Source organism: Zonotrichia albicollis, chromosome 1, assembly GCF_047830755.1.
Source record: "Zonotrichia albicollis isolate bZonAlb1 chromosome 1, bZonAlb1.hap1, whole genome shotgun sequence".
NCBI lineage: Eukaryota > Metazoa > Chordata > Aves > Passeriformes > Passerellidae > Zonotrichia > Zonotrichia albicollis.
This window is the reverse complement of record NC_133819.1, coordinates 67,354,736-67,382,163: the sequence shown is the minus strand read 5'-3', so window position 1 is coordinate 67,382,163 and position 27,428 is coordinate 67,354,736. Positions and strand designations below refer to the sequence as shown.

The 27,428-nt window shown below is 42.6% G+C and overlaps 3 protein-coding genes across 5 annotated transcripts in view; 1 reads left to right on the top strand and 2 right to left on the bottom strand.

Moving 5' to 3' along the window:
• The window catches only part of MAK (male germ cell associated kinase), a 33,085-nt gene extending 29,561 nt beyond the window's left edge, over positions 1-3,524 (bottom strand). Inside the window, exon 1 of one of the 3 annotated variants that reach the window (XM_014275871.3) lies at positions 3,265-3,524. The gene's annotated coding sequence lies outside the window, so the exon portion shown is untranslated. Of the gene's footprint in view, positions 1-3,153 lie in introns of all 3 variants that reach the window. The other 2 variants (XM_014275869.3, XM_014275870.3) reach the window with 2 other exon arrangements.
• Positions 3,525-9,232: 5,708 nt separating this feature from the next.
• Positions 9,233-27,428, bottom strand: part of GCM2 (glial cells missing transcription factor 2) — a 35,614-nt gene continuing 17,418 nt past the window's right edge. The window contains exons 2-6 of the mRNA XM_074543721.1: positions 16,014-25,379; positions 14,502-14,754; positions 14,000-14,112; positions 12,433-12,558; positions 9,233-12,179 (exon numbers count right to left, since the gene is read on the bottom strand). Of these exons, the coding sequence (XP_074399822.1) occupies positions 11,295-12,179; positions 12,433-12,558; positions 14,000-14,112; positions 14,502-14,754; positions 16,014-16,055 (1,419 nt within the window). The 5' untranslated portion in view covers positions 16,056-25,379 and the 3' untranslated portion in view covers positions 9,233-11,294. The remainder of the gene's footprint in view (positions 12,180-12,432; positions 12,559-13,999; positions 14,113-14,501; positions 14,755-16,013; positions 25,380-27,428) is intronic.
• The window catches only part of SYCP2L (synaptonemal complex protein 2 like), a 25,096-nt gene continuing 17,406 nt past the window's right edge, over positions 19,739-27,428 (top strand). The window contains exons 1-12 of the mRNA XM_074543701.1: positions 19,739-19,844; positions 21,133-21,157; positions 22,164-22,249; positions 22,384-22,472; positions 22,573-22,607; positions 23,304-23,446; positions 23,937-23,989; positions 24,353-24,398; positions 25,175-25,267; positions 25,356-25,416; positions 25,840-25,988; positions 26,775-26,835. Of these exons, the coding sequence (XP_074399802.1) occupies positions 19,809-19,844; positions 21,133-21,157; positions 22,164-22,249; positions 22,384-22,472; positions 22,573-22,607; positions 23,304-23,446; positions 23,937-23,989; positions 24,353-24,398; positions 25,175-25,267; positions 25,356-25,416; positions 25,840-25,988; positions 26,775-26,835 (877 nt within the window). The 5' untranslated portion in view covers positions 19,739-19,808. The remainder of the gene's footprint in view (positions 19,845-21,132; positions 21,158-22,163; positions 22,250-22,383; positions 22,473-22,572; positions 22,608-23,303; positions 23,447-23,936; positions 23,990-24,352; positions 24,399-25,174; positions 25,268-25,355; positions 25,417-25,839; positions 25,989-26,774; positions 26,836-27,428) is intronic.

Genomic DNA, 27,428 nt, shown 5'->3' with positions numbered 1-27,428 from the left:
GGTATTCTTATACCCATTTTACAACACAGCATCACATTTAAAGCAATGATAAACTGTGTATGCATTTTTGTGTATAGGTATAGACAGGCGTATGGTGTGAAGTGAAATGTAACAAGTTTTGTGTTTCTCTGTTTCAACAAACAAATACTGAGCATTGTTTAAGGTATGTTTTTTCTGAGGGGATTTAGTAATATCTGCTACAGATGGCCCCAGCTTGAACTCCTAGAGTTACATTAAGAAGTTGGAGAATTTGCACGCATTTCATGCTCAAGCTTTTGCTCTCTAACAAAGTGTACCAAAAACAACGTGAGAAAAACTTGTATCTACAATAAACAGAACAAGATCTAGACACAACCTCAAGTTCTGACCTTTAAATTCTCTAATTTTGGTGCCTAAATCCTATCAGCTTTCCAAGTAATTTTCATTGGAGTATATATTAATCACCAGCTTTAACAATTATTCGTTTTGTCCAGTTCTAATATTTGGGCATGTGCAATCAAAACAACTTCACATAAATTCTTCCTTCCCTCCAGAAATTCTGTGTAATACAACACAGACCCAATTATTCATTTTGTCTGTTCTGTAATATATTTTATTACCTTACTCCTTTTTTTGCTGTATACTTTAACTTTCAGGGTACAAAAACACTTGATCAAGTAAAGTACAGAAAAGTTGGTACATTCCTTCAACGACCAAGTGGAAGTGTCAAATCCACTCAATGGAAATGCACAAAACAAGGTGTGAAAACCACATACCCTGACAACAATGTCTGTGTACCATCACACCCACCCCACAATGGCATGTTCTGGAATTTCAGAGCATGATAATTAGAACATAAATGGCCCAGAGATTCACCTTTCACTACAACAGACTTCTGCAGATTTTGTAATGTTCACCACTCATACCCAGCTCAGGTGTCTGATTTTTTCCTCAGAAGTCTCTATATTTTCTTTTTCAAATCTGCAGTGCAGTTTTGTCTTTGGTACTAACCTGAGGAAAAGCAAGGGCTCAGTCTAGCTTTTCTGGTTAAAAAATGCCTTTGGAGTGGCCTGCTTATAAGATATTATTGTAGTGATGTAAAGCTCTAAAATGTAAAATTGTCATAACAGGTACCAAACAGACAAGAGAAATCCTAGTCTAAACAACAGCTTGTTGTTACTCTTAATGACATGCTGTACATAATCTCTTTACACAGGATTAAGGAAAGATTAAAGCCAGGGACAAATAGAGGACAAAATAAAATAGCTTGACAGAATTCTTAATTTGTGTAAATTTAGGGAACCTGGACAAGTACTAGAGAATTGAAACAAATCATCATTTTTACTGTATTACTGGTGTCTTGAGCACTAGCAGCAATTTTATATTATATTAGATGTCTGGATTACATTTCAAAATGTAATGAATAGCAACAAATCACCTACATTTCTTATAAACAAATACTAGGCGTTACCAAGAGTTCTACAATTGTATCCTAAACAAACTACTCTCAAATAATTAGAAACTAGGATGTATGACCCAATAAGAGCTCCCACCCAGACAAGCAAAACACTCACAACCAAATTTTACCCTGTTTACAGTAACTGAAGAAATCACCAAAACCATTTGCATGGCACAGTACTGTTCTCAATGATCAGAACTGGCAGTATTACACAGGACAGAACGCATGCTGATACTGATTTTAAAAGTAAAAAAACAAAAACAACAAACCCAAAACCAAATCCAACCACAAAAACAACAAACGAATTTTGCTACAAGAACCCTTTTGGTAGTGAATGTATATTGCTAAAGCTGCCAGTAATCAGGTCCCATGACAGGTGGCTCCAGTTCTTGAGATTAACCTCAAATCCATTACTCTAATCAAATACCAGCAGTTATTTAAAAACATGACATTCAGCTGCAAGAAAGAAATCAGTAACGTTGACAATAAATACTGGTGCTTTGAAATAGACTGCCTTAATTTTTTTTAAAGTCCCTTAAAAATCTAATATATTGTTCCACTTGTGTATATCAGGCATTAAGGATGGGACACATTATTAAAGATTATATTATCAATTCTTATTATAAATTCTTATTATAAATTAAGAACTCCAGTGTGCTCTAAATATCTTCCCTTGTTTTGCAACAAACTAGCTTTGGTTTCAAACCAAAGTTATTCACACCAACTTTTTCAGCAAATTACCACCATGCCAGCAAGGCTACCACTTCCTACCCACATGAAACCCCTTCCCACCATGCAGTACAGCAAGTTTCAGGCTAACAGTGGTTTCAGTGCTGCTGGAACTTCAAGTCTCCAGTTTGGGGCAGCATCCAGAAGGAATATGAACCATTCATCTTTCAGCATCTGCACCACTGTAAGTTTCAATAAAACACAGAATCCTTGTGGTCGGAAGGGACCTCTGCGGATCCAAACCCCCTGCCAAGGCAGGGTCACCTAGAGCAGGTGACACAGGAACACATCCAGATGGTTTTGAAAGTCTCCAGAGAGGGAGACTCCACAACCTCCCTGGGCAGCCCATTCCAGTGCTCTGCCACCCTCAATGTGAAAAATGTTCATGTTGAGGTGGAACTTCCTGTGTTTCAGTTTATCGCCATTGCTCCTCATCCTGTCGCCAAGCACCACTGAAAAGACTCTAGCACCATCCTCTCGGCACCTGCCTTTGAGGTAATTATGCGCACTAATGAGATCCCCTGTCCGTCTTGAGAATGGAAACAAATGCTCGTTTCCACTCCAGTTCCACCTGCTGACATCCATTCGCCTCCCGAGTGCGCCAGTCCCTTCCTCAGCACTCCCAGCGCCGAGGGGAGCGCGGCGCTCCAGCCGCTCACTCCGGCTGTGAAACTCGGCACCGCCCGGCCTGCCACTTTCACCCCGCTTCTCCTAAACAAAGCTTCACCCACCTCCTCTCGTTAACCGCGGAGCTCTCAGGCCGCCAGGGCCCGGCTCTACCCCACCGAAGCCAAAGCAGGCAGGGTCCCTGTCCCCGCAGCTCTGCACCCACGCTCCCGCTCCCGCAGCCCAGCACTGAGCGGGGCAGCTCCCCCACACGCCAGTTCGCCGCACACCGATCCCAGCCCCCGGAGCACGCTGCGGGCCGGCACCCTCCCCTTTAGGAACGGAGCTCTGCGGGCTCTCTCTCCAGCCCAAACCCGCACCTCCTGCGTGCTGAGGGGACCCCAGGGAGGCCCAGCCCCCGAGGCACCGGCGCGCACCAGCCCGGCCCGAGGAGGGCTCTCGGGCTGCCGTCCCCACCGCCCCTCACTCACCGCGGCGCCGCGGGCGGAGCCAGCTCGATGGCGCCGAGCCCCCGGCCCGCCCGCCGCCTCCCTCGGCCGGGCCGCTCTGCCCCGTCACCGGGGCGACGGGCGCGGGCCGGGCCCGGGCTGGGGCGGGCCCGCCGCCGGCACCGCCCTCCCGGCCGCGGGCACGGCAGCCAGGGAGTCCCGGGCGGATCGGAGAGGCGGTGGATAAACAGCGCTGCGGGGAGCGGGGATAGTGCCCTGCTGGAAAGGGAGCGCTGCGCAACGGGAGCTGAGCCCGGTGACGAGAGCCGCGTCACAGGATTCCTGAAGGTGGCCCCATGCTTCGCGAGATCCTCTTTGGACAGTCCCTATTATAATTACTGCTAGTAGTAATTATATATAGGATATGTATTTGGTGCTCTGGTGAGACCCCAGCTGCAGTGCTGCTTCCAGCTCTGGGGTCCCAGCTCAGGAAGGCCAGGGAGCTGCTGGAGCGAGTGCGGGGCTGGATGCTCTGTGATGCTCAGAGGGCTGGAGCACGTCTCCTGTGAACCCAGGCTGGGAGAGCTGGAGCTGTCAGCCTGGAAAAGAGAAGGCTCCAGGCTGACCTTAGAGCAGCCTTCCACTACCTAAAGGGAACTTTCATGAGAGATGGGTAGAGTCTATTTACAAGAGCATGGAAAAAGGGAAATGGCTTCAAATGGAAAGAGATTAGATAATAGGGGGAAAAAATCTTTTCTGTGATGCTGGTTAGGCACTGGGTAGGTTGCCCAGGGAAGTTGTGGATGCCCCATCCCTGGAGGTGTTCAAAGCCAGGCTGAATGGGACTCTGAGCATCCTGGTCTAGTGGAAGGTGTCCCTGCCCATGGCAAGGGGGTTGGAACTGGACAATCTTCAAGGTCCCCTGCCAATCCACACCATTCTATGATCTTAGAAATAAAGCTACCAGCTAAGCCACAGTGTACTTAGGATTTGTACAGAAATTTCCACCTGTATTACTCACAGCTGTAGTGAAGCCCGAGGGATTTTCCCCCCTAGCATTTTTTTTAAAGTATTTATTGTAAGCAATTTATTAAAATGCAAGTTGCTAATACTAATGCAAGGGAGAAACTCTGAGTGCTCTATACATTCTAAAATATATGTATTTCTATTACAAAAATAATAATGAACTTTCTCCTTGATCCTTTGTATTCTTACATTTCTCTTGGGTGTACAGAAGGCACAGTTAATAAAAATGGCATATTTAGTGTCTGATCCAGAGGCACTTTTGGAAGGGAAGTCTCATTTTAAGCTTCAATTCTCAACATTCACTTGAGCTTCCTATGAGAATCACTTCCTTGAGAGTGATGGGCAAGAAAAGGAAGATATCATTTCAACACAATAACTACTAGAAGCACCATGGATGGAAAGGCAGAAAATTGTTTTAGAAATTCAAATTCCTATCTGCTTCGCCATGTTGGCAGCTCAGGCTTGCTGAGCAAAAATGGGAATCTGTCTTCTTTTTACCTTTTTTTTCTTTCCCCTCCCTCCTCTTCATTAATTGGCATGGTAACTTTGTGATGATTTAAGAACTGTTGACAGATTAATTGATTCTACCTCAAGTCAACTGGGTGGAACATGGGGCTATGGGAATTGGTTTTCTGGAATTCAAAGGATTTGACCGCTTGCACATAGCTTGCTGAAATGGAAGTACAAGAAAACAACATTATATTTTCTGAAACAAAATATGCATGTTTCCTTTACTGAAATAAAACATCAGAGGTGACTGCCAGGTAAAATGAAGTTCAAAGGTGAGACTTGGACATGAGAAGGAAGAAACATAAAGAACCATAACCCACACAGCAGAATTCAGGCAGAGATTCAGCAGGAGCTGACTGGACGTAGCAAAGAATTTAAGCATGCATTAACCTCTAAGAATATGTTTGATTACTACTGCATGGATATGTCCCTACCTTAAATATGTGAAAACACCTCTCCGCTGTCAGTGGAAATGATGCAGCAGTTACCCTGTGATGTCCCCTTCCTGGCCTTGTGTCCTTTCCTCTCTCAACAGTTTAGCCCTGTCCCATGACTGTCCTTTCCCAGGAATGGGCTCTGTCCTCTTCCTGTGGTGCTGCCACTCAGTTTCATGAGATCATAGAATGGTTTGGGCTGGAATGAACCTCAAAAATCATCTAGTTCCAACCTCCCTGCCATGGTCAGGGATACCTTCTGCTACACCAGAGGTCTCAAGCCTAATCCAAACCTGGCCTTGAGCACTTCCAGCACTTCCAGTAAAGCATCCATAGCTTTACTAGGCAACTTGTTCTAGTGCCTCACCACCCTCACAGTAAAGAATTTCTGCCTAATACCTAATCTAAACCCACCCTGTCTCAGTGTACAGCCATTCCCCTTTGTCTTATCCCCCCTACATGTCCATGTAAAAAGTCCTTCTCCAGCTCTCTTGCAGGCCCCCATTAGGTACTGGAAGGATGCTACAAGGTCAGCCCAGAACCCTTTTCTCTCCAGGCTGAACAACCCCAGCTCTCTCAGCCTATCTTCACAGGAGAGGTACTACAGCCCTCTGAGCATTTTTGTAGCCTCCTCTGGACTTGCTCCAACAGTTCCATGTCCTTCTTATGTTGGGGGCCCAGAGCTGGATGCAGCCCTGCAGGTGGGTTGTCATCAGAGCAGAGGGGCAGAGTCACCTCTCCCAGCCTGCTGGCCACACTGCTTTGGATGCAGCCCAGGATACATTTGTCTTTCTGGGCTGCAGGCACACACTGCTGGGTCTTGCTGAGCAATCAACACTCCCAAGTCCTTCTCCTCAGGGCTGCTCTCAAGCCATATCCCCCCAGCCTGTGTTTGTCCTTGCAACCCACATGTGAGACCTTGCACTTGGCCTTGTTGAACTCCACGAGGTTTGCACAGTCCCACCTCTCCAGCCTGTCCAGGTCCCTCTGGTGGATGCCATCCCTTCCCTCCTGCACACCGACTGTACCATGCAGCTCGGTGTCACCATCAGCCATGCTGAGAGTACATTCAATCCCACTGTCCATGTTGCTGAACACGGTGAAAATGCTCTTGGTTGCCTTTGGGGCATTTCCAGTATAATTACAGCCACTTATGAGATCTGGCATAGGCAAGGGGTTGATGTTTAAATAATTCCTGTATTAGTTTTGCACAAGAAAAATGTTTAAGTCTAAATTCTGTTACCAGGACCTCCTGTCTGTCAGTTATTGGTATTTCTTGTAATGGTCCCCAACATTTCACACACATGAAGGCAGAAAAGCTGTAGACAGGACTTGCCACTGTTTGAGCTGGGCTGCAGCATGGTGTGGGGTTGCAGTACAAGCACTGCAAGCCAGTCACTTAACACTTTATTTTGTCATAAAGACAGGAGAGAGATGCTGTCCTGTGCTCTTGCTATGAACCAGGAAGCTGAAGGGAAGACAACAGGATGGAACAGAGACCTAGGATGTTTGTGAGCCCTGCTAAAGGACCTCTGAGAACATCCTTATGCACCTGCTTTTGTTTTACAAAACAACACATGCAGACCCAGTGAGTAATTTTCTGTTGAAAGGACCTCCTTTGGTTGTGGTCCTTGAAGGTGTTGATGCTATGCTCAAGTGCCAGCCAAATACCTGAAACTGCCTTCTCCCAAACACTATCACAAGTACCAGCATGCATGTTGAAGCTTATAGGGATTGTGTAAACTTCATTTTTCTGTTTGTTTGAATAAGGTTGAGCCAAACTAGCAATGTTTCCCTGTGATACTTACTTGCACCTGTGTCATCCCACTGATCTTTGTGTCTCATGAGGTCTCTTGCAAGCCTGGAGAGGTGCTGTGCTGAAATGCACTCTCCATTTTGCACAATCTCAGGTGTATCACTACATAAACACTCCCTGGTTCACCTTCCCTTTGCTCATGAGTGACAGCCAGGTACTTATCTTCAGGCAGCTGGAACACTAAGGGCAGTAATCCAGGCATGGATAACCATTGTGTACCACTCTCATTATTTCTCAGGTAGAGGGATTTTAACAGGTATGGAATTTTTCACTCTGTGTTTTTGGAGGAACCACTCCAGCACCAAATGCCTCAGTTCTCCTTCATTTTTGCCTGCATGTGGCTTCTACTGATAAGGGTGGGAATGACATGAATTTTCCTAAATGCATCCCTAGAGTTGCACTGTGCATCCTGCTAAGTGATGGCTCTCAGGAAACATGCTCTGCTTTGGTGAAAGCTGTCTCCGTTGTTTTAGACAACTTTCCCCCCAAAAGATACTAAGAAAAATGCCAGCAATCTGGAAGAAATCCCAGAAAATCCTCAGGAAGGAAGAAGTCTCAAATCGTATTCAATTCTGTTACACTGCTGGTTTCCACTCACGGAACTCAGGAAAAGCTTGTCTCTGCAAAGGCAGAGGTGATAGTTTGTACCCCCAAATTAAGAGATCAACTACTTCAGGCTCAATAAGCCCAAAACAGCCAAGTTCCTGCCTGCCTTGTTTGCAGCATTTAGCACATTTGTAAAGCCCAGAGATAACCTGGTCCCAGGAGAGGAGCAAGGGCTAAGCAGATTGCTCAGACTCTCACAGGAGTTCTTTAGCAGGGCTGGGTGGATACAGGTGGTCATGGAGCAGGACAGTTTGCCAGGCTCTGTCTGCCCTCCATGAGGTGTGACCATGAAGTGATGCCCACAAGTATTTGCACCTGTCAGGTGTGTGGCACATGCTTGCATTTCGTGGGTACAGGAGTGAAAAACATTGTCACAGGGCCTTGTGTCTCTGGAGGCATCCATTAAACACTTGGGCTTTTAACCTTTGCCATTCTGGGGCTGCTGTTTTGGTACAAAGGGCATCCTCAGCACGGGGACAGGTGGTGCTTTACCTCAGTAGGGCCCTTATAACCCATTTGAAGCCAGAGTCACAGGAGGCTGAGATTTGAAAGCATCTTCTCCTCCACTCCCTCTGTGACTGTGCCATTACAACTGGATTTTGTTAGACAAAAATGCCTGTCAGAGTAGAGGGTACAGGCTGGTGAAGGGCTCCTCTCAGGTGCTCAATGCAGGACCAGAAACCATACTTGAAAGGGATGATTAATGGAAAAGAAGGTGCTCACTCAGGGACCATCTTGTTTCAGGATGCTGCTTTGCCTGAGGAACATGCTTTTAAAGTCAATGCTGCAGCTGTATGAACCTACAATGAGGCTTTCAATTTCAGCTTTTTTTTTTACTCTCTTTTTTCTCTTTATACAGAAGCTCCCATTGCCTTTACATTTATATATTTTGAAGAGAAAAACTGTCTACAGCTCTAGACTTTTTCCATCTGATTTTTTTATCTGTAAAAGGTAACATACAGCTAATCTCATCCCAGACACTTGTACATGAGAGGAATCAAGGTGAAGAAAGAATGCAATAACCTTTAGAGCAGTTTTATTTGTTGTACTTCTCAGATGATGCAGCAAGGTAATCACCACCATAGCTTTCCACTGTGCTTAAACAGCTGTCATGTTTGTTATAAAATAAATCCACACTCTAAAAGTAACATCTAAACACAATTGGCTGCATTTTCTTTACTGGTGTACAAAGTTCTGCTTTAAAAACTATATTTAATTGGATAGCATAACAATTTAAGCATACAACTACAATGACAATTTTAATACCAGTAATGTAAGCAGCATGCAACCCCCACAGCTTGTCTGTTTTAATAGCTAGTAGTATTTTAATAACTTGTGCTTGACTTGTGGTTGGCTAACTCCTCTAAAATCACTATAAAATAGAGCAATTTACAGCTTGAATATTTTCCTTGATTTTCCCATCTGCAGTGAATCTTTCCAGCTTTTTTAGTCATTTTGTTTTGCCTTATTCCCCTCTTATACTTTTTCCCCCTTTTAAACTTACAGGACTGTAAGCCTTGATTATTATTCTACACATCAAATGCCTCGATATGATTTAGCATACAGCTGAGAAAACCCAGTTCTGTAAACAGGCATAGTGTTATATACTCATAAACTCTAAAATTTTGCATCAGTCTTTCTGGGTAATAACTCACAAACCACCTTTTTTTTTTTTCTTTAGTAAAAGTTTTAAAGTAGGTGGGCTAATTATCAAATTGATGTTGTTCACCTGAATCTCTTCTTATCAGTAATTTAAAACACTTGGTAGAAGAATTACCCTAAGAGTTTAACAAAAGCTAAGAGAGATATACAGAAAGTACACTAAAGCTAAAAGATAAGGTAAGCTTGCTGCAGGTGAATTAATTTAGTCTTTTTGTGAATTCCATCCTTGTCTGGCTTGAATTTTTAAAATGCTGACCAATCCACTGCTGAAACAGGATGCTATTAACTAAATTCCTGTGGGGCTCAGTTTGACATCTCAGACTGAACACACTTAAAAAACCATGGTTTTCATAAAAATATAAAAAGAAAGAAAATACATTACATCAGAAATAACTATTTTAAAATAGCTGTTTAACTGTTCTTTGAAAATACAATTTGTTTACCAGTTTAATGATAGTTTCAGTGCATAGAACCATATAATTCTAACTAACCAGCTGCTCACATTCCTTTACATGGTGCCTTGATTTAACTGTGATTTCACATTTATTGAAAGACTACAGTAGTATGCTGCTTCTCAAAACACAGCAAAAATATACATAAGACAGAGGTAAAAAAAAAAAGAGTTCAAAAAGTTAAAGATACTTGGTAACTCAATAACAATAGTACCTAAAGAATTTTTTTTTACCCTGATCAATCCCGTGTCTACTTAGCTCCCTTGCTTGGCACACACATTTTGGGTGAGGGTTCTATTCCCCAATACTAGGCAGCTTTCAAAATATCTTTAGTTTTAAACCTGCACTGCTCTGGTTTTTCTTCTTTCCAGATTAAAGAAGAATTAGTTGTTTTAGGGATGAATTTGGGAATGCATTTCTTTACAATTTATTGATTAGCTCAGTTTGGAGATTTTGTTTTGTAACCTCTCTGTTGGCTGGTTGCTTCATTTCCAAAGCAGTGCTGTCATGGGGAGCTATGTTTACAGAGAAAAAAAGTCCTTTGGGAGAGGGAGAGAGACCTGATGGAGATGGAGTGCACAGAGGCAGCCAGGAAAGGTTTATTCAACACTGACCTGTACTAAGCAGCTGGGATGTTGCATTCCTAGACAGGACCAGTTGTATTCATGGATCAATAGAATGCTGCACCAGTAACCAATTGGCCTCACCAGCTTTCCAGGCCCCTTTAAGCAAACACCAATTTCACTGTAAGTGGTTTTCAGGACCACATAAGTTAACTCTGGCAGCCATGTGATGCTGAGCAGGCTTGGTGGAGGTTGCCTGAGCCTTCCTGCCTCCAGGCTGAGTGTTTCGGGGCATCAGTTCCTGGTGTGGCTGTGCTGGGTTGTCCTTCTTACACAGAAAGGCTGAGTAGTCTCTACTCTTGATACAGGGGATCAAAAAGCAACATGAATTTAGCAAATTTCATTTCTCAGGTTTCAGGTTTTTCATTTCTCATTTCAGAGAAACTTAGTTGATCTTTCCATTCATCAAAAGGATCATGGCAGGTGAATGAAACATTCAGGTGAATTATTCTGCAAATCGTCTTGCTTTCACATTTATGTTGTTTCTTTCTTTCCCTGACATTTCCTTCCGTTGACTATAATCTAGAGCCACCTTCCTTCATTTATTTCCATTACCTGATTAGTCTTTTCTTTCTTACAGATGGGGCATTTTCTCTCAAAGCTTGAGGCAGGAGTTGTAGCTCTAAGTGGATTGCACTTGCTGTCAGAGGAGGCTGCTGACTTCCAGAGGAGCTGTGCCTCCATATTACCTTCTCCGAGGTGTGTTTTGGGTTCAGTTCCTTGTGCCATTTTAGAGATTGAGTGGGGTTTCTTTGAAATTAGATGCAAAATATAATTCACTCAGCACACAGCTCCAGAAAAGATGCCTTTGGGAAAAAGCAGTCTTGGTGTTTTTCTTCTTTATTTCTCCTCAAATCCCAAACCACTTGGCTTGGCACTCACATAGTCAGCACAATAATCTATTCTCCCATCTGCAGGTATTTGTCATTTAGGCACCATTTAGTCAATACTCAGCACTCTCAAACCTTAGGGCCTGGCCTTCATGCTCGGCAAAGCTGCTCCCCAGAGGGAACCCATACCGATAGCTCTCCATGCCCTCAGCTGGTTTGGATTTTGTGGGGATGGAGTCATGCTGGTAGAGCAATGCTGACTTTATCATCCCAAAGTCTTCCTGAATCTTCATCCCTGAATAGACAGCACCTGAGGAGATGTTTTCTGCCACGTGGGTGTAGCTCTGGATGTTTTTCACGTCGCAGAGGTTGTCACTGTACTTCAGCGCGGGTGGCTTGTAGGCCTGGTAGGACACCTTGGTGGTGGTGGTGATGATGGTCTGCAGTGGCGGGGCCACGGGAGCGGGGCTGGGGCTGTACCTGCAGGCACAGTCCCCACTGCAGTAAGCGTGGGGAGCACTTGTGGCCATCTGCCCGTAGTCACTCCGGTCTCCGCTGCCGCTTTTCCCCCACGCTGGTTTCAGTCCGTAATGTCTGCCAGGGTTGTCAAAGCCTTTGTCATGGGTGGTCACAGCGTTGTAGTGAGGCCCGTTCAGACTGAGGGGGTCTGCATCAATGGCAGGACTGGGCAGATCTTTGTAAAATGTTGGGTAAGGGCTTGAGCTTACAAAGGTAGGAACTCCAAACTCATAGCTGCATGGCACGGGCATGTAGATCCTTGGATTTGGGCATTTAGGGTATGGCGATAGCTGGTCCTCTTGGAAGCTGGCTGAGTCGTAAGGTGCCTTGTAGAGGTCTGTGTTCTGCAGTGAAGGGTAAGACTGGGCTGGAATTGAAAAATTGGTGTCTGTGAAGATACCAACTCTTTCTGGGCCATCCATGCAGTGAAAATTCTGTAGGTTATTGGTGTAACCACTGCTTTCAGGGTACCTTCCTGCCTGACAAGGAGAAGTAGATGTTTAAGATACAGGAATCAATACTGTCCACACACATATGTCTCAATACTTGTGCTATTGCTAGTTTCAGCCCCAAATTAACAGATGTTACTTTGTTATTAGCACATATTAATAGCATGATGTAAAGCTTTGTTTTGCCCTGCCATCCCCAGTATGTGCTTATCACATCTTTTTAATTGACAAAAGAAGTCTTCATTTATGTCACCTTTTTATTTCACTACTGACTTTGACTTACCTCTGAATTTAGAGATCTCTTTTTCTGGGAGTGGTGATAAGAGGACATTTGCTTCTTAGTTGCACTTCTTCTTGCCTCTGCCTCCAGTTTGCTTTCTGGCCGGGGATGGTCATGGACTCCTTTAGCCTAAATTAGGATTAACTGAGAATTAGGTGTGTACCTAGAAAGGGTTAAGATTAGAGAAAATGCTCTAAGTAGCAGGAGGGCTACTCACAGCATGGTCTGTGGTTTGGCACAAGAAAAAAGGAAGGAGAAACTAAACAAGGACAAATTCATTGTGAAAATAAACAAATACAATAAATAATAATTTGGATGTAGGTAGAAGGAAAAAGTGAGGGAGAAATCAGTGAGAAATGCAGAGCGGATAAAGGAGCAAAAGTGCTACCTAAGTTTGTGACGTTGAGGAGTAGATAATTAGAACCAAGGGGAAAAACCAAAAAAGCCCCATAGTTAGGTTGGTTTTCTGCAGTCCAGTATCTCAGTTCTGCCTTATATAAACATAGATATATGTATAGTATAAGTAGGCTTTAAAGAGGTTTCATGCCACAAGACAAAAAACATCCTCCTAAAGCAATACAACTTCTTGAACAGGACCAAAAATTATATCCTGGAAAAACCTCTGAAGATGCTCTGCTATTGAAACATCTGTGAGTATGCAGATCTACATAACTAAAGTTACATTGGCATGTGATGAAGTGATGGACACTACATTTCCTTACTCATTTGTCTGAACAGTGCTACATACAGTCCCTAATACAAGCTAAAAATTGCTTTGAAAACGCTGTCCTTTCTCAAGCAGAAATTAACTTCTAAGCAAGGATTTATCAACTTTTTTGATAGTCAAGTCTTCCAGTTTTGCATGTCTGTAAGGCAACACTTGAATAAGAATAATATAGGAGAGAATCTGGGAATATGGCCAGTTTTCTTCCATTTACTGACTGTAGAACAGAATTCACTGCTGTGTGAGTCAGGGGAAAAAATGATCCAGGAGAAAATGTAATCCCATAGAACAGAAACTTTTTCTTTCATTTTTGTTCCAATGTTGCTAGAAAAGAAAAATCAAGATGAAGTTTCAAATTTCAGCTAAGATTCTTATCTTTTTTCTGTCAGGATTTTAAATCCTTCAAAATTCAAAGACTACTTTCACATGAAGTAGAATTTTTATGTTTCAGCCATTGTGAATTAAGTAGGACTTTTTTTTTCCTATTTATTTTAGTAGCAAATAAATATTTGGAAATAACATTAGAGAGATCCAGTTGTCATATGCACCAGGATGCAAGACAACCTTTTTGTTCATATTTGTGTTCTGTAAAGAGAAGAATTTTACCTATCGGTTTTATTGTTGTTAAAATTGAATATTGCCAACCCATAAGTACTGCTTTCAAAGAGGTAGCCAAGTGTTATTGTTTTGTTCTTATGTTCATACTGAAGAGAAATTCAGTCATGGACTAGACCTCTGTCATGCTCATCATGGTCTGTGTTATATAAAAGGGGGGGAGGAAGAAATCTCTCTCTTTACAGGTATTTTTTTATATAGTGTGCATAAACACATACAGCTGCTTTCTACCTGGAAAAATATTGCTTTTCCATCAAGCCTCCAGAAGTTTGTGACTGGATAGCCGCTGTGTCCTCGGCAAGGAATCAGCTCCAGGGCAGAGTTACAGTTGGGGCAGGCTTTCTCTGTGAACAGATAGAAACTGCTGAAGAGATTGGTAAAGGACGAGGATGCTGCCTGAGAGTAAACAGAGCTCAAGAGCAACATGATCAGACTTTTCCAAAATTCAGATTAACATGTATTGTTCAAGGAAATGCAATATAGACTACCAAGCATAACTAAATGGTATGAACTAGAGCTGCCCGCTAGATGTATATGCTAATAATTTAAAGGATTTAAATCCATAGCCCCTTAAATATTTGCAAGCAGACATTGATGAAATTTGGAATTAATCAGTCATTGCAATTGCGCCTTAGCCTGCACGCAAGTAAGAGTGACTCCAGCTCGGAAATCAAGCCCGGATGAAGGAAACGGGGTCCCTTGGGCACGGCAGCTCTCTCTGGGCGCCTCTCACTTTGTTGCTTCTGCCGAGCCTTGTCGCAGATGGCGGGGCGGAGCTGCAGCCTGGCCCCGCCGGGCAGGGCACAGCTCCGGGCGCACAGCACCACGCCCAGGCAGGACTTCTTGAGGATCTGGCAGTTGTGGTTGTTGGTGTTGCGCATGGCCCAGCCGCTGAGGTGCCGCTGCGCGTTCTTCTCCTCGCTCGAGTAGATGAGCCGCACATAGCCATCGGGCCACTCCTGGAAGGCGTCGAAGTGCTTGGGCTCCTGCAGCGCCGCAGGTGGGGCGGCAGGGCAAGGCAGCAAGGAGAAGGGCAAGAGAACGTTATTAGTATATCACTAATTTTTTGCCTAGTTGTAAGACACATTACACCAGGGGGAAAGCTTTTTCTATCACGAGAAAAGCAGCAGAAAAAGATATATTGAAATAATATCTTGTTCAGAAGTGCTCTCTAAGAGGGCTAGGATAGTCTGAAATTCCATATCTGAAGAGAAAGTCAAGTTCCTTTCCTCTTTTGCATCATGATCCATTGTAGCACGGTCTGCTGATACGTATGCCTTTTATAGGGAAATTACCAGCTGTAAGACATCAGCCTTACTCCCAGAATTTACTGACCAGTGTACGATCAGTGTGCTCAGATAGGACACAAGCCACCCTGATCACGACTGCTATTAAGTTCTCCTTGTCGTGGGACAATGCAGCGGCAGGCAGGAATCTAGAAGTTTTAGCTATGGAATGGCCTTTCTAAAGTGCATCTAATATGATTTGAATAAGGCTTTTCCCAAAAAGGAGATAAAAATTTAGTCATTGCAAATATACTTCCAATACATGTATAGTGGCACAAACAGAAAACATTTCATTTTGGGATTTCACATCTTTCAGGAGTTCATTATGAAAATGTAATTATCAGAGGTATGAATGAAGATTTTAAACTGCAAATATTTATAATGCAGTACGTATTTAACATACGTATGTACCACATATGGGAGCAATCCCAGCAAAGAGAATGGAGCTACCAGCATTTACAGCATTAAGACATTCATGAAGACATAACAGCATGGGCTTTGTAAACTTAAATAAACTCTAAGATGAATAAAGTTGCAAATTAAAAAATGCATTTGGAACTCACAACTGGACAAAAGTGGAGTGCTCATTGGCATTAAAGTATTGCATCAATAAACCAAAGAAATAATTAGATAACTTGGGTGATACTAGTAAACAGTCAATTCAAGCTGCAATTCAACATTTCTTGAATGAGGAGGAGGAGGGACAAGGAAATTGTGCAAATGGAGCCACTGGTTGTTCTAGGAGTTCATATCCAGGTAGGCAAAGCTGAGCATCGAATCCACACTTTTGTTATAAGCGACTTCATAAAGACTACAAAACAACTCAAAGTGAAAAGAGAAGTAAAGCAGACATAAAACAAAGCTTTGCTTAGAGCGAGGTTTGTTCTGCTGTTCCCCAGCTCCGGGTTAGATCTGGACGGAGACTTTCCCCGATCGCTACCTCCCCGCCCACCCGGTACCTGCGGCAGTTTGGGGTCGTTGATGTCCCAGGTGAGCTTCATGGCAGACAGCGGCCGTGGGTGGCGGCTCCCGCTTTTTTATGCCGTCGGGGCGTCGCCGAGGTGTGGGCGGAACGGCAGCACCATCACCGAGCCCCGCCACGGTCCTGGGTGCGGCAGGAGTTGCGCTGCCCCTCCGCGCCACAGGCGGGGTTCGCTACCCTCACCTGGAGGTGGGTGACGGGGGATGGATGTAGGGGTTGTGCACGAATCCACCCCGCAGCACTGGGGGCCGCGACCTCGGCAAATTTGAGCTGGGTTTGGAAGTCTGACCCGGCATCCGCGCGGCTCTGCCGCCCGCTCCTGCCGGTGGCCGGGGTGCTGAGGAGGGGTAATGGGGTACCCGTCTCTGCCCCGCCGGGATGCTCCTGATCTTGGGTTTGGAGCGTGGCTCGGAGCTGGCCGCAGCTTGTAAAGCCTGCGGAGGGAGGCAAAGGTGCTGAATAACCTGCTCTTTGGACGTAAACGAAATCGGTGTTACTTGGCAGATTCCCCCTTCGCCCTGTGCTCTATAGCACCTGGTTTAAAATGCAAAGTTGGTGTTGGTGCCATTGTATTGATAGGCGCATTTTAACTTATTGAACATTTACAGGTTTTTGTTACCTTTTTATTTTCGAAAGAAACGGCCGATGGGGTCTGAAGTTTGGAGCTTTTTGTTTGGTTGGTTTGGTTTCGTGAGCTTGTTTTTCTTTTTATTGTTTTTGTGGTTTATTTGTTTGTTTGGGATTTTTTTAGAGTGGGGGGAGATTATTGGAAGGAAGGAGGGAGACAGGTTTTTTTTCTTTCTGTTTCACACACCAAAAATCAATCCATAACAGCCCAGAGACCGAGCCGTTGAACGCCGAGCGCTGCAATCACCGTTTAAACGATCCCACCTGTTGGCAATTATTTTTCCCATTCGCTCCCACCCTCTCTGGTCCAAAATTTACTGATGCTAACCCTCAGCTGAGCACGATAAAGCCCACCCAGCAGCAGCACACGCCGGCTGCGGCATCCCTTGGTCGAGGGCAGCCCCTAGGGAAGCTCTGAGCTCCTCCTTTGCACCCCTGGAGTGCTCTGTCCGTGCTGCGGTACCGGGGTGCGAGGGGCCCGTCCCGCACAGCTGCGGCTTTTTAGGGCGGCTGCGAACCGGGCTGCTTGTGCTTTTTTTTCCCCCCACTTCTGGGGCGTAGAGTGAGGGCTTGCTGAGGGAAGGAGAGGGCTCGGAGCTGTGGGAAAGGCTGGCGAGGGTCACTCTCCACCCTGGGCGCCGCTGTGCCCAGCGGCAGCAGCGGGTTCCGGCCGTGGGGAGCGAGTGAGGCAGCCCCCGCGCCATGGCCCAGGTGAGCGGAGAGGGGACACCCCGAGGGGACACCCCCGGGACTGCCCGCGGCCGGCAGAAACCCCGGGTTGAGAGATGTGGGGGCGTTTTGCAGCTTAGGTAATAATGAAGGAAAACCAGCGTTTTGGAAGCGAGGGGATGAGGAAGTGCTCTTCAGCTTTGGGGCGGAAAAAGTCGTTTGGGTTTGTTTTGGTTGGTTGGGTTTTCTTTTTTGGGGGGGACAAGGAAAGGGGATTTTTTTCTGTATTTTTTTCTTCCTTTTATTTTTATAGGAAGAAAGAAGTGAAGAACGAAAGAGAGATGTGAGTGGCAAAATGGCAGACAGAGCAGGAGACTACGTAAGGATCTTTTAAATACGTCCTTATCTTTATCTTACAAATTGTTATTTTTTATATATATATATTTAAAGGTGCATTTCTTAAATGGATATAGCATAACCCAGAACTTTTTGTAATTTTATTTAAAGTGGGAAGTGCAGTAGTCCTCTTAATCTTTTCTTTAGTAAGTGGGAAGAAATTATTGTAATAGTTGGGGGCTTACAAACTGGCTATACTAAATTGCCTCTTTCCTTACTCGGTATCTCTGATGATTATTCTGTTTCATGGGTTCTGTCTCTTTTGGACATTAAGACTGATGTTTCACTTTGGATGTAGTAGTAAAATGAAAGTAGAGAAACAAGCAATATAAAACAAATAAACAGAAACTTGCAACTTTTAAAATAGCGTTACAAGTCATAATTAGTGTTGCTCCTGTTTCAATGCCTGCTTATTTTACTCACTAATTGTTTTCTTCCCTTCCCTCTACAGCTCGAGTCATTGCTCATTGATGCCTTTAAAGGGAAGGGCTTTCAAAAAATAGACGAACTGCTTCAAGAGAAGGAAGTAGAGCTTCCCCAGAAATACAGTGACTCTCTCTTTAACCAGCTGGACAAAGCACTGAGAAAGGCGAGTACCATAAATAATCTCAACTCTTTTAACAGCCAACTCACAGGGTAGCAGGCTAATGATGCATGGCATTCTGTGTTTCTGTAGGAGCTGGACAAGAATGAATTCAAGAATGTTTCATTGCTGCTGAAATGTATTCAGCTCTACCTTAAAAGTGATCTTCAAGAAGGGAAGAGCTTGTTTATTGAGCAAGGACTGGTAGCAAAGATGAGTACATACTGCATGCAATTTACTAATGTGATTTAAGGTTGTTTGCATCAGTAAAAGAACTCCAAGGAAGTGAAAACTAGAGGATGGCTTGTTGGCTGCACAGAAACAAAATATTTTTTAATAGATTTTAAAATATTTTTAGTATATTTAAAAATATACATAATGAACTGAGTGGGGAAAAATATTTACTGTTTTATTTCTTTTGGTATAGCAGCCAATTTCATGGCTCCATGTATTACCTGATTTAAAGGGTTGGGTTGTTTTGGGTTTTTTTAAAGTGATAGTAGAAGGAAAGCATTAAATTCTATAAGTCCCATTAGTGAAATGATCTAGACTTTCTAAATGCATTTTAAATGCTCCAGCAAAATACATTTTACTAAAATAAAATTTTAGTAATAGAATTGATGAGTACTTTGTGTTTTTATGCTTTTAAAAAGTGAGATTGTTTATGAAGGTCCCTCTCTAGTTATGTAGCAAACTTGATGCATTTAGTCTGCAATTGTGTTTTATCTTCTGGCACTATATTGATTTCAGCTGGTAATAGTTGTAGTAGCAGAAAGGCAATTGTGCTGAAGATGAGTAACACCTGGATCTAACACAGGTGCTAGGAAATAGCTAACACATGCTCTCTGTTAGCAAAGAGCTAACTGAGGAGCCTCAGTCCAAAATGTTGTATTCCTGCCTTGCAGTTATGTTTGTCAGGGACACAGTTGCTCACAATTCCTGTATGGAGATAAATTAATAATTTTTTTCCAGTCTGATCTCTGTACTTTCAGTGGAACATAGATTTCTAATTCACCATTTGTGTGTGATGTTATGCAATGTTTAAAACCATAAAGTATAAAAAAATATTTACATTGAAAAAGCTTGAAAAAATTTTACAGTATTTTGCTGTGAGTTGATGTCCTCTAGAAATGTCTACAGTAGTTTTGGTGCCACTAGCAGCATGCGTTGTGTCTGAGCATCACAAGTGGGTGCCTTGGACAAAAAAGGAGGATAAAAGGAGGGCTAGGGAGGGAGGGGGGAAATGGCACTTTTCATGTCCTCCTAGCGAAATTTGAACTCCTTAAAGCCATGTAGCTTTTGACACAGTACATGACTCTGAAGTTTAAAGAGTAACAAACTCTGTAAGGTTTCCTGCAGCCATATATAATTTAGAATGATTAATTCCTCTTCTCAGCTTTTAACTCTCTTTATTTTTTTAACTTTTACCTGGTATCTTGGTTTGAAAGAGCAAGAGTGTTTGTGACCATCATCGACCCAAATGAGAATAAATTTTTGATGTTACTGCTCGAAGACTTCTTTGATTCTGCATTGGTATGTTTGTTCTTTTAAGGGGACAGAAGGGTTGTCTTTATTGGATAAGATAGCTATTGTTCACAAACAATTCCCTGTTAGAAAAGAAATAATTGCATGGACTTGGTGCCCTCGGGCTGAGCCTGGGAAGCAGCCTAGATGGGAGTGGGTGGGCAGTGTCTAGGAGTGTGCTCCAGGCTGGGGTCTGGCTGAGATTTGACACACTTGGGAGAAGTGCTTTCTCATTTTCTAACTTGAAGCATTTGTTTTTGTAGAAAAATTTGCAAGAAATACTGATGCATTTTGTAAATAAAGGCTTGTGAGCCAAAGCTCTCTTTAAAACTCACAAGTTACTGACACTGAGCTGCACTTAACGTGCAAACATGTTTGCCAAGGTGGTCCTGGCGATTTGTTCCTACTCTGTTTGAAATAAGTTATTTAATTCTAAAGAATGATTTAACTAGCTTACAACTCTCATTTAGCTTTCAACTTTAAATATCCATGACTTTAAGGGTGTTAGAGGCCTAGTGATGTAGCACTTGTAATAGGAAGAATGCTTTTAAATTTTTTCCCCCAAGCTGTTTTCTCTCAGTCTTGTTGTCTGTAGCGTACTGGAACTGTGTCACTTCGTGTATCAGAATTCATATCAATACCTATGGCTCTATTCAGGAGCTCTGCTAAAAGATATTTGTGCAAAATCAAGCTTCCTTCTTTCTGTACTAACCACTCTGAAATTATAAAATACCCATTTATTTTCCCAAAAATGGAATTTATTTTGAATTATGTCTTCCTGCTACGTTTCTTCCACATACTTTCACTGTGGAGGATGAAGTGTTTTGTGTTACGGCATTATTTTTAATTTTCCTCAAGGGACTTTAACACCCTTCAGATACACATTGTGGTATCTAGTACTGTAGTGTATAATCATAAAATATGCTTTCACATTGGCCCACATAAAAATAAGAGAAGGATGTCACAATGATGTGGGTTTTCCAGGGAACCTGTAGGCACTGCACTCTCAAGTGCTGCTGAAGTCCCTGGGGGAAGTGGGTGCTTGGCTACCTTTACCCTCCCTGCATCTTGTGTGATCAGGGTGACCATATGTGACATACCTGGATCAGGTGGCCTTTTCTGATGTGGGTGCACTGGTGTTTTAGATTATTCTGATGTGGGTATGTACTGGTTTATGTTATTTAGCATCTGAAAGTTGGGGGATAAGGAAGGCATGCATTAACAGCTTGACACTTTATGTACTGCTGTTCTTGGGTGGTGCTGTGCCAATGAAGGCTTCTTTTACTCTTTCCATCAGGTGATTGGCAAATGCAGTAATGAAGGTCAGTATTTTTTTTCCTTCCGTTCCTGAATATTGTGAATCTTGATCTCAGGAGTGTATTTCTTATTTCTGCTTGAACTCTATCACCTTTCTCTTTTCTCTTCAGCTTCCTACTTCTTCCTCTCTGCAATGTATTTTTTAAAAATTCTCTAGCTGATTTCTCTTCTGTTTATTTTCATTAACGTTTATATTGGAGCCCAAAACTTTTGTCTGTTTCTCTTTGTTTTCTTGCTATGCACATGCTGAAAAAATCTGTTTCTGTTATCTTCTTTAAATGGTCAGCATCGAGCATTTCACTTGATCAGAGTAAGTGGCTTCTGAAAGGGGTTCAGTCTAGACAGTCTGTTCTTGCACATATCTTTGTTCTGGCTTCAGATATCATTCCCTTGCTGAAGGCAACCATCTTCACAGAATAATGTGGTAACTCCTTCAGCCTTCTGAACTCAATAGAGGGATGTCTGTCTGTCTGTCTCATTAATTTCAGCCGCAAAATTTTCTGCTGTGGCTGGTTTTATGAGGGGTGGAGAGGGGAGCAGGTGCTTTCAGAAAATATCTGTGACCAGACATCCAGCCTCACAATCCACGTAAAAATGAAGCATTGCACTGTAGGTCAGGTAATGTGTGCTTATTTGTCATTGTACCCTATTCTAGTAGGAGCAGAGTGGCACAAGCATTTTCTGGTTAGTACTTTATTGGCTTGCTCTGTTGACTTTGACAAAACCTGTGTATTCAGGTTTTCTCTGGTGGCTAGTAATTAGCATCCCCTTTCTGTGCCTCTTTAAATAGTTACTCAGGTCAGAAGTTAGTGTATCTGGAGCAATTTTTTTTTAGATAGAAGTTACCAGTTCCTCTGTCTATCTAGGATTAGATGGTTGGAAGCTTTGTCTTAAAATGAATTTACAGCTGAGATGTTTTTATTCCTTCAACATAACAAACTGTTGTTGCTTCAACTATTTTTATATGGACACCACCCATTTCTAGCTTCACCTTTCAAATTATTTTTCTAGGGAAAAAAGAACTAGTGAATTTATTTTTGCCTGAACTAGGGCGCCTAGTGACAGAAGCAAATCTTTGCTGCGCTCTGCACCTGGAGGTAAGATTCTTACTAGGAGGAGAAAATTGCATATATTTGTGCAAAAGTTTGTGTAATTGGATGAAAATATGTGAAATTATATTATTGATTTATTTCCCTTCATTTTCTACCCCTTCTCTTGTGGGGGGTGAAAGGCCTTGAGGACCCTCAACTCTATACTTGACAATCTCCCACGGGAGGAGAGAAAGAAGTTCCCTCTCTCTGAGGAGATGTGCTCACTCACGTAAGAGATTTTCCCCTCCGGTTTCTGTACCCCAATACCCCCTTCTCTGCATTAGGAGTTAGTTATTTCCATTTTAACTTGTGGCATTATGCTGTTTCAGGAAAGACCTTGCAAAAACTATACTGGAGGTTGGTGGTAAGTTCTCCACCTTTACCTCATCTGCTTGTTTATTATAGATGAATTATAATTTAGGTTTTTGTCAAGAGTTGATTTTTAGGGAAGCAAGTAAAATGTGATTTAACAAAACATAAATTAAAAAAAGTTAAATACAGCAATGCATTAGCTCTTTCTGGTTGATATTAATAATGCATATTGACTAATCAGGCAGGCTAAACTGATTTATGTAGAAAAGTAATTAGATCAGCTTTATGTGTGTTTACAGAATATGCTGGCTGTTAGTCTTAAAAAAATTAAATTTGCTTTGTCATGATACAGACAAAATTTAGCTAACAAGGTTAATGGCCTCTTGAGTGAAGCCTTTTTTTGTTTACTCCTAGTAATAACACTTTCTAGAGTATTACCATGGTATATGGAATGTAGCCTAATTCTGGTGGGTTAGTGATGAGTCTCTGCTCTCATCTCCTTCCTAAGCACATCTCCCACTCATGTGTTGCGGTTTGCAGTGCTCCATATCTCTGTCTCACTGAGCTGGGAGAGCTGAGGATGCCTGAGCCAACACCTGGCTGTTAGCCTCCCCTGTTCTCCTAGGGGGAACTGAGGCTGGAGGATGGATGTGACTGTGCAGTGTAAAATGGCAGGAGTAGCAATGCTGTAAACCCTCTGATGTGCCAGAGGGATGATATTTATCCTGTGCTTATGATTACCCGGCAGATTATGACCTTCAGGTTGCCCTGTCAGAAGCACTTTGTAGGTTAATGATTAAAAAATGGAGGGATGACCTTGTTCACCACTGGTTTGAAGATAAGTATCTTGCTGAAGCTTTCAAAGAGATCAAGGATCGAGAATTTGAGACGGTGAGGGTCCTTATTTTGAAAACAACATACTTGACAAGTGTGTATAGGGGCTAGTTTTGGTTGAGTTAAGTCAGGGTGTCCTTGCACGAAGTTCCTACAAAACTGATTTTATAAATGCACAAAGTTATTTGTGAATGGCATGTTTTACCTTTTTTTTTTCTTATTAATATAGTAAATATTAAATGAGACATTGTTAAAATATCTCCTACTTTTAAGTTATTTTACCTATAAAAAGTAAAATAAAAAATATAAATAATGCATAAATAAGTTAATTTACAGGGTTTATATTTGAGTTCTTACTGGTCTTAAGTTGAATCTAACCTTTTGCAGTAAATTGAGAGTTTTTTCCCAGTGGTCTTTGGTGTTCCACAGCTTAAAGCTTTTAACTGGGCAGTAGGGGTTACACAGCAAATATTATTCTACACAATAGAATAACTTTGCAAAGGAGAAATAGCCTGATTTAAAAAAAAATGTGTCATTTGTCTTGAAGGACTGCAGAAAATTTCTTAATCTCCTAAACGAAAGGCTTGGAGATAAAAGAAGGTAAGCTGGGAACAAACAGAATAAATTGGTGCCATCATCACTGCAGAGGGAATAAATGGAATTATGAAAGGGGTTGGCTTAAACATACAAAATTATTTTACATCACATGTAAAATTAAGCCTTTTTTTAAGAAGGAAATTTTATGGATTTTTATGGTGATTCTTTTGAAAGCAAAATCAATTAAGATAACACACCACTACTAAAATACTATATTCTTTAGCTTATCCAAGCTTAATTTACCTCTAGAAAATTTGAAATGATTCTTTGAACAATGAGATTGGTTACTAATCTTATTAAAAATAAAGTAATTTGAAGTCAGACTCTAATGTTGAATACATCATATGAGGTCTGCTTCTCTTCCAGGGTCTACTCATTTCCTTGCATATCTGCTTTTGCTGACATGAATGAGGTAATAGCTCTTAAAGCTCTGGCACCTTCCTTACAGTGTTTTATGGCTGCTGAAATATTGCCTTCTGTGGTAAATTTCTGACGGTTTGTTTTCCCTGCCTCTTTTTCATTGAAGAGCTCAATTCTTGGAGCGTAGGGTGTAACCTTCTGCTCTAGCTGGAAATTTTGCTTGTTTGTCACTTAGCTCCCAACTTAATGCTGCTGACTTTGCTGTTGTATCAGCCAAGTGATAGAGGCAATGCTTCTCTTCATGGTGATGACAGAAGAGAGTTCTAAAAGGGAACAGGAGGGCAGGACAACACTGAGTCCTCTGGCAGAGCTGTTTCCAGACTGCCAGAAAACAAGATCAGCCTGATGCCTCTGGAGAAGAGTTGCAGATCCTGCAGTTTACTTCACTGGTTTGCTGTTGAATAAACTGTGGCACTATTCCTGACAGTCATATTGAATCAAACCCATGTAGATGGAAGCTGATTCCACAGTTTGTGCTTATTTCAAGTGCTCAGAAACAGAGCTTCCACAGCTTCTTTCCTGGTGCAATCATGGGAGCATTTGTGCATTTCTGCTCTCCTGGCTGACGCAGAGGCACATCTGACAGGGGTGTGGTTGGGTGAGCAGTGGGCTGGCACCTTACAGCGTGATCTGAACTCTTGTTTCTGCAAGCTGTATGGATGTTTATGTAGGGTAATGCCTTCCAGTTTGCTCTCACTAAAGAAAACGTGACTGATACAGCAGCTGTGGGGCTTTTAGGGCAACAGCAGTGCTGCTTTTCCTCCCCAGGCGAAGAAGCCATCGGATGAGAAACTGGAGGAGTTTTGGATTGACTTCAACGTTGGCAGCCAGAGTGTGACTTTCTATGTGGATTGTGATGAGGTAACAGCAAAGCCCAGGGGGCCTTGGGCTAGCCTAGCCAGTGGGCACTCCCTCAGCCCTTCTGACACGATGCCTTTGCTTTTCAAAGGGAGCTCTTTGGGACTCCGTGAGGCTGTCAAAAGAAAATATTAACACTTATAGTGTGAAGGGTAAGATTTTTCCCAACATTATCCTGTTTGGCTGGGGGTCCATGAGACACATGGAGGACACCTGAAATCCCACCACCACCAAGGTGTTCCTGCCTGTTCTCCTCCCTCTCTGTCTTGTCCTTTGGTCATCCTGCACTAGCTCTGCTTGTTGGACAGAGTGTGGGCCCATTCTGCACAATAACCCCCTTCCCTACCCAAACAGGACACCTTGAGGTGTCATTTGTTGGTGTCCTGGGGAACAGCATAACCAAGACTCAAAGGGAAAGAAATGAGCAAACAGAGTAACTGGAAATACACAGGCAAGATGTAAAAGGCTGTTTTTAAAATCCCAAACAATTACTCAGACATCTTGGGATTAACAGAAAAATGTCTTGATCTAAAATAAATGTAATTGATTGTTTGTTTTGGTTTTTTTTAATGCAGAGAAGGATAGAAAAAAGATTGTTAGAATTTTTATGAAGATACCCACCGCTATTAACAAAACAGAAGCAATAAAATTCAAACTGGTTTTCAGTGATGAGCTTGAAATATTAGCTGTACTTAGAAAAGTCCTGGGAGATGAAAAACTGATGGTAAGTTCTAATGTTTTTTTTTTCTTAACTATATTTTACACTGGACAAAACCATTCAGGATTGTGGGATTTGTGTTTTGTGGTTTCTTTATTTGCTCTGTGTCTCTTTACTATATATTTGCCTTCCCACTGTGCAATTATGATACTCTACATAGAGAAATTAGATGTTTTAGGAAAGAAGTTTCAAGATATTCAAACTTATGGTTTAAAAGCTGGCAGGTTAAAGTTATTTTTTAATTAATTCCTTGTGTTATAACTTTTCCTGAATTTCTGAAGTAGAAAACAAAGCCTATGGCATTTAATTACATAACTTAAGTATGGACATGCTTTTATATTTAAGTGTTACATTGCACAGGATGAGCAAATTGTTACACAAAAACCTGGAATTGTGTTGAAAAATACAACTGACTTTGTAGACAGGAGTTCAAGACAAAGAATACTACTTTTAAACCTCAAGGTTTTTCATTAGCTAATGTCAAAACATAAATTGGTGTGATTTTTTTCTTTTTTCCCCCAAGTGTTAATATAGTTAATTTTTGATTTGTAATTCATTCACAGTCTGTGATGTTTGCAGAAAAGCTTACATGACAGTAAATAAGCATAATATAGTGGCTGTCATTTGCCCTTAAAGGAGCTACGATCTTTCCACATGATCAACTCAATCAGTATCCACTGATTTGTTGCTGGCAATTAGCAACTGTTAGTTTTGTGTTAAGTAGCTGACTTTACTAGATCAAGACTACCCTTTGTAAGACCACTTTCACATGAGATTATTTCATACCAACAGATATTTGAGTCTGAAGACGAGATTGTCCATTCTGGGAAGGAAGCCATGCAGAATGAAGCAGGTGATTTTTTTTTTTTTTTTGGTGTTTTTTCTTTAAATCTAAATATCTGTTTTCATATTATCATTTTCACTTGTTGTCCACAGCTTACAGTTACCTTCACTTAAAATAAGGAAAAAGAAAAAAAAACAAAATCAACCCTACAACAAAAGCCACGCCCAAGCTCAGTCTTGTTCTGTTCCTGCCTTGTTAGCTTGGTAGCTCTGCTTGTGGCAGCTGCTGAGTCCCCCTAGCCCAGGGAGCGAGGGGTGGGCACCATGGCCATGCACTGCTGGGGTTGCACGAGCAGGGAATGCTGATGGAGGCAGGATCTGTGTGCTGGCAGGTGGTCTGCCAAGGCACATTTCAGCTGCTGGCTGACCCCTGATGTGCAGGGTGTGCAGAAATGATTCTCCATCTGCAGGTGTGGTGGGATGCACCCTCCTGTCCTCCCCTGTGGCCTGCCTGATGCCTGGTTTCTGGTTTGGCCATGCCATGGGGTGGCCTCTGGCCTCCTGAAAGCACAGGTTCTCTGATGGGCCAGTGCTTGCACCTTGGCACTCAACAAGCTCTCCTCTGTACAGTGCACATGGGGGGGCAGCCTCCACTGAAGCTTC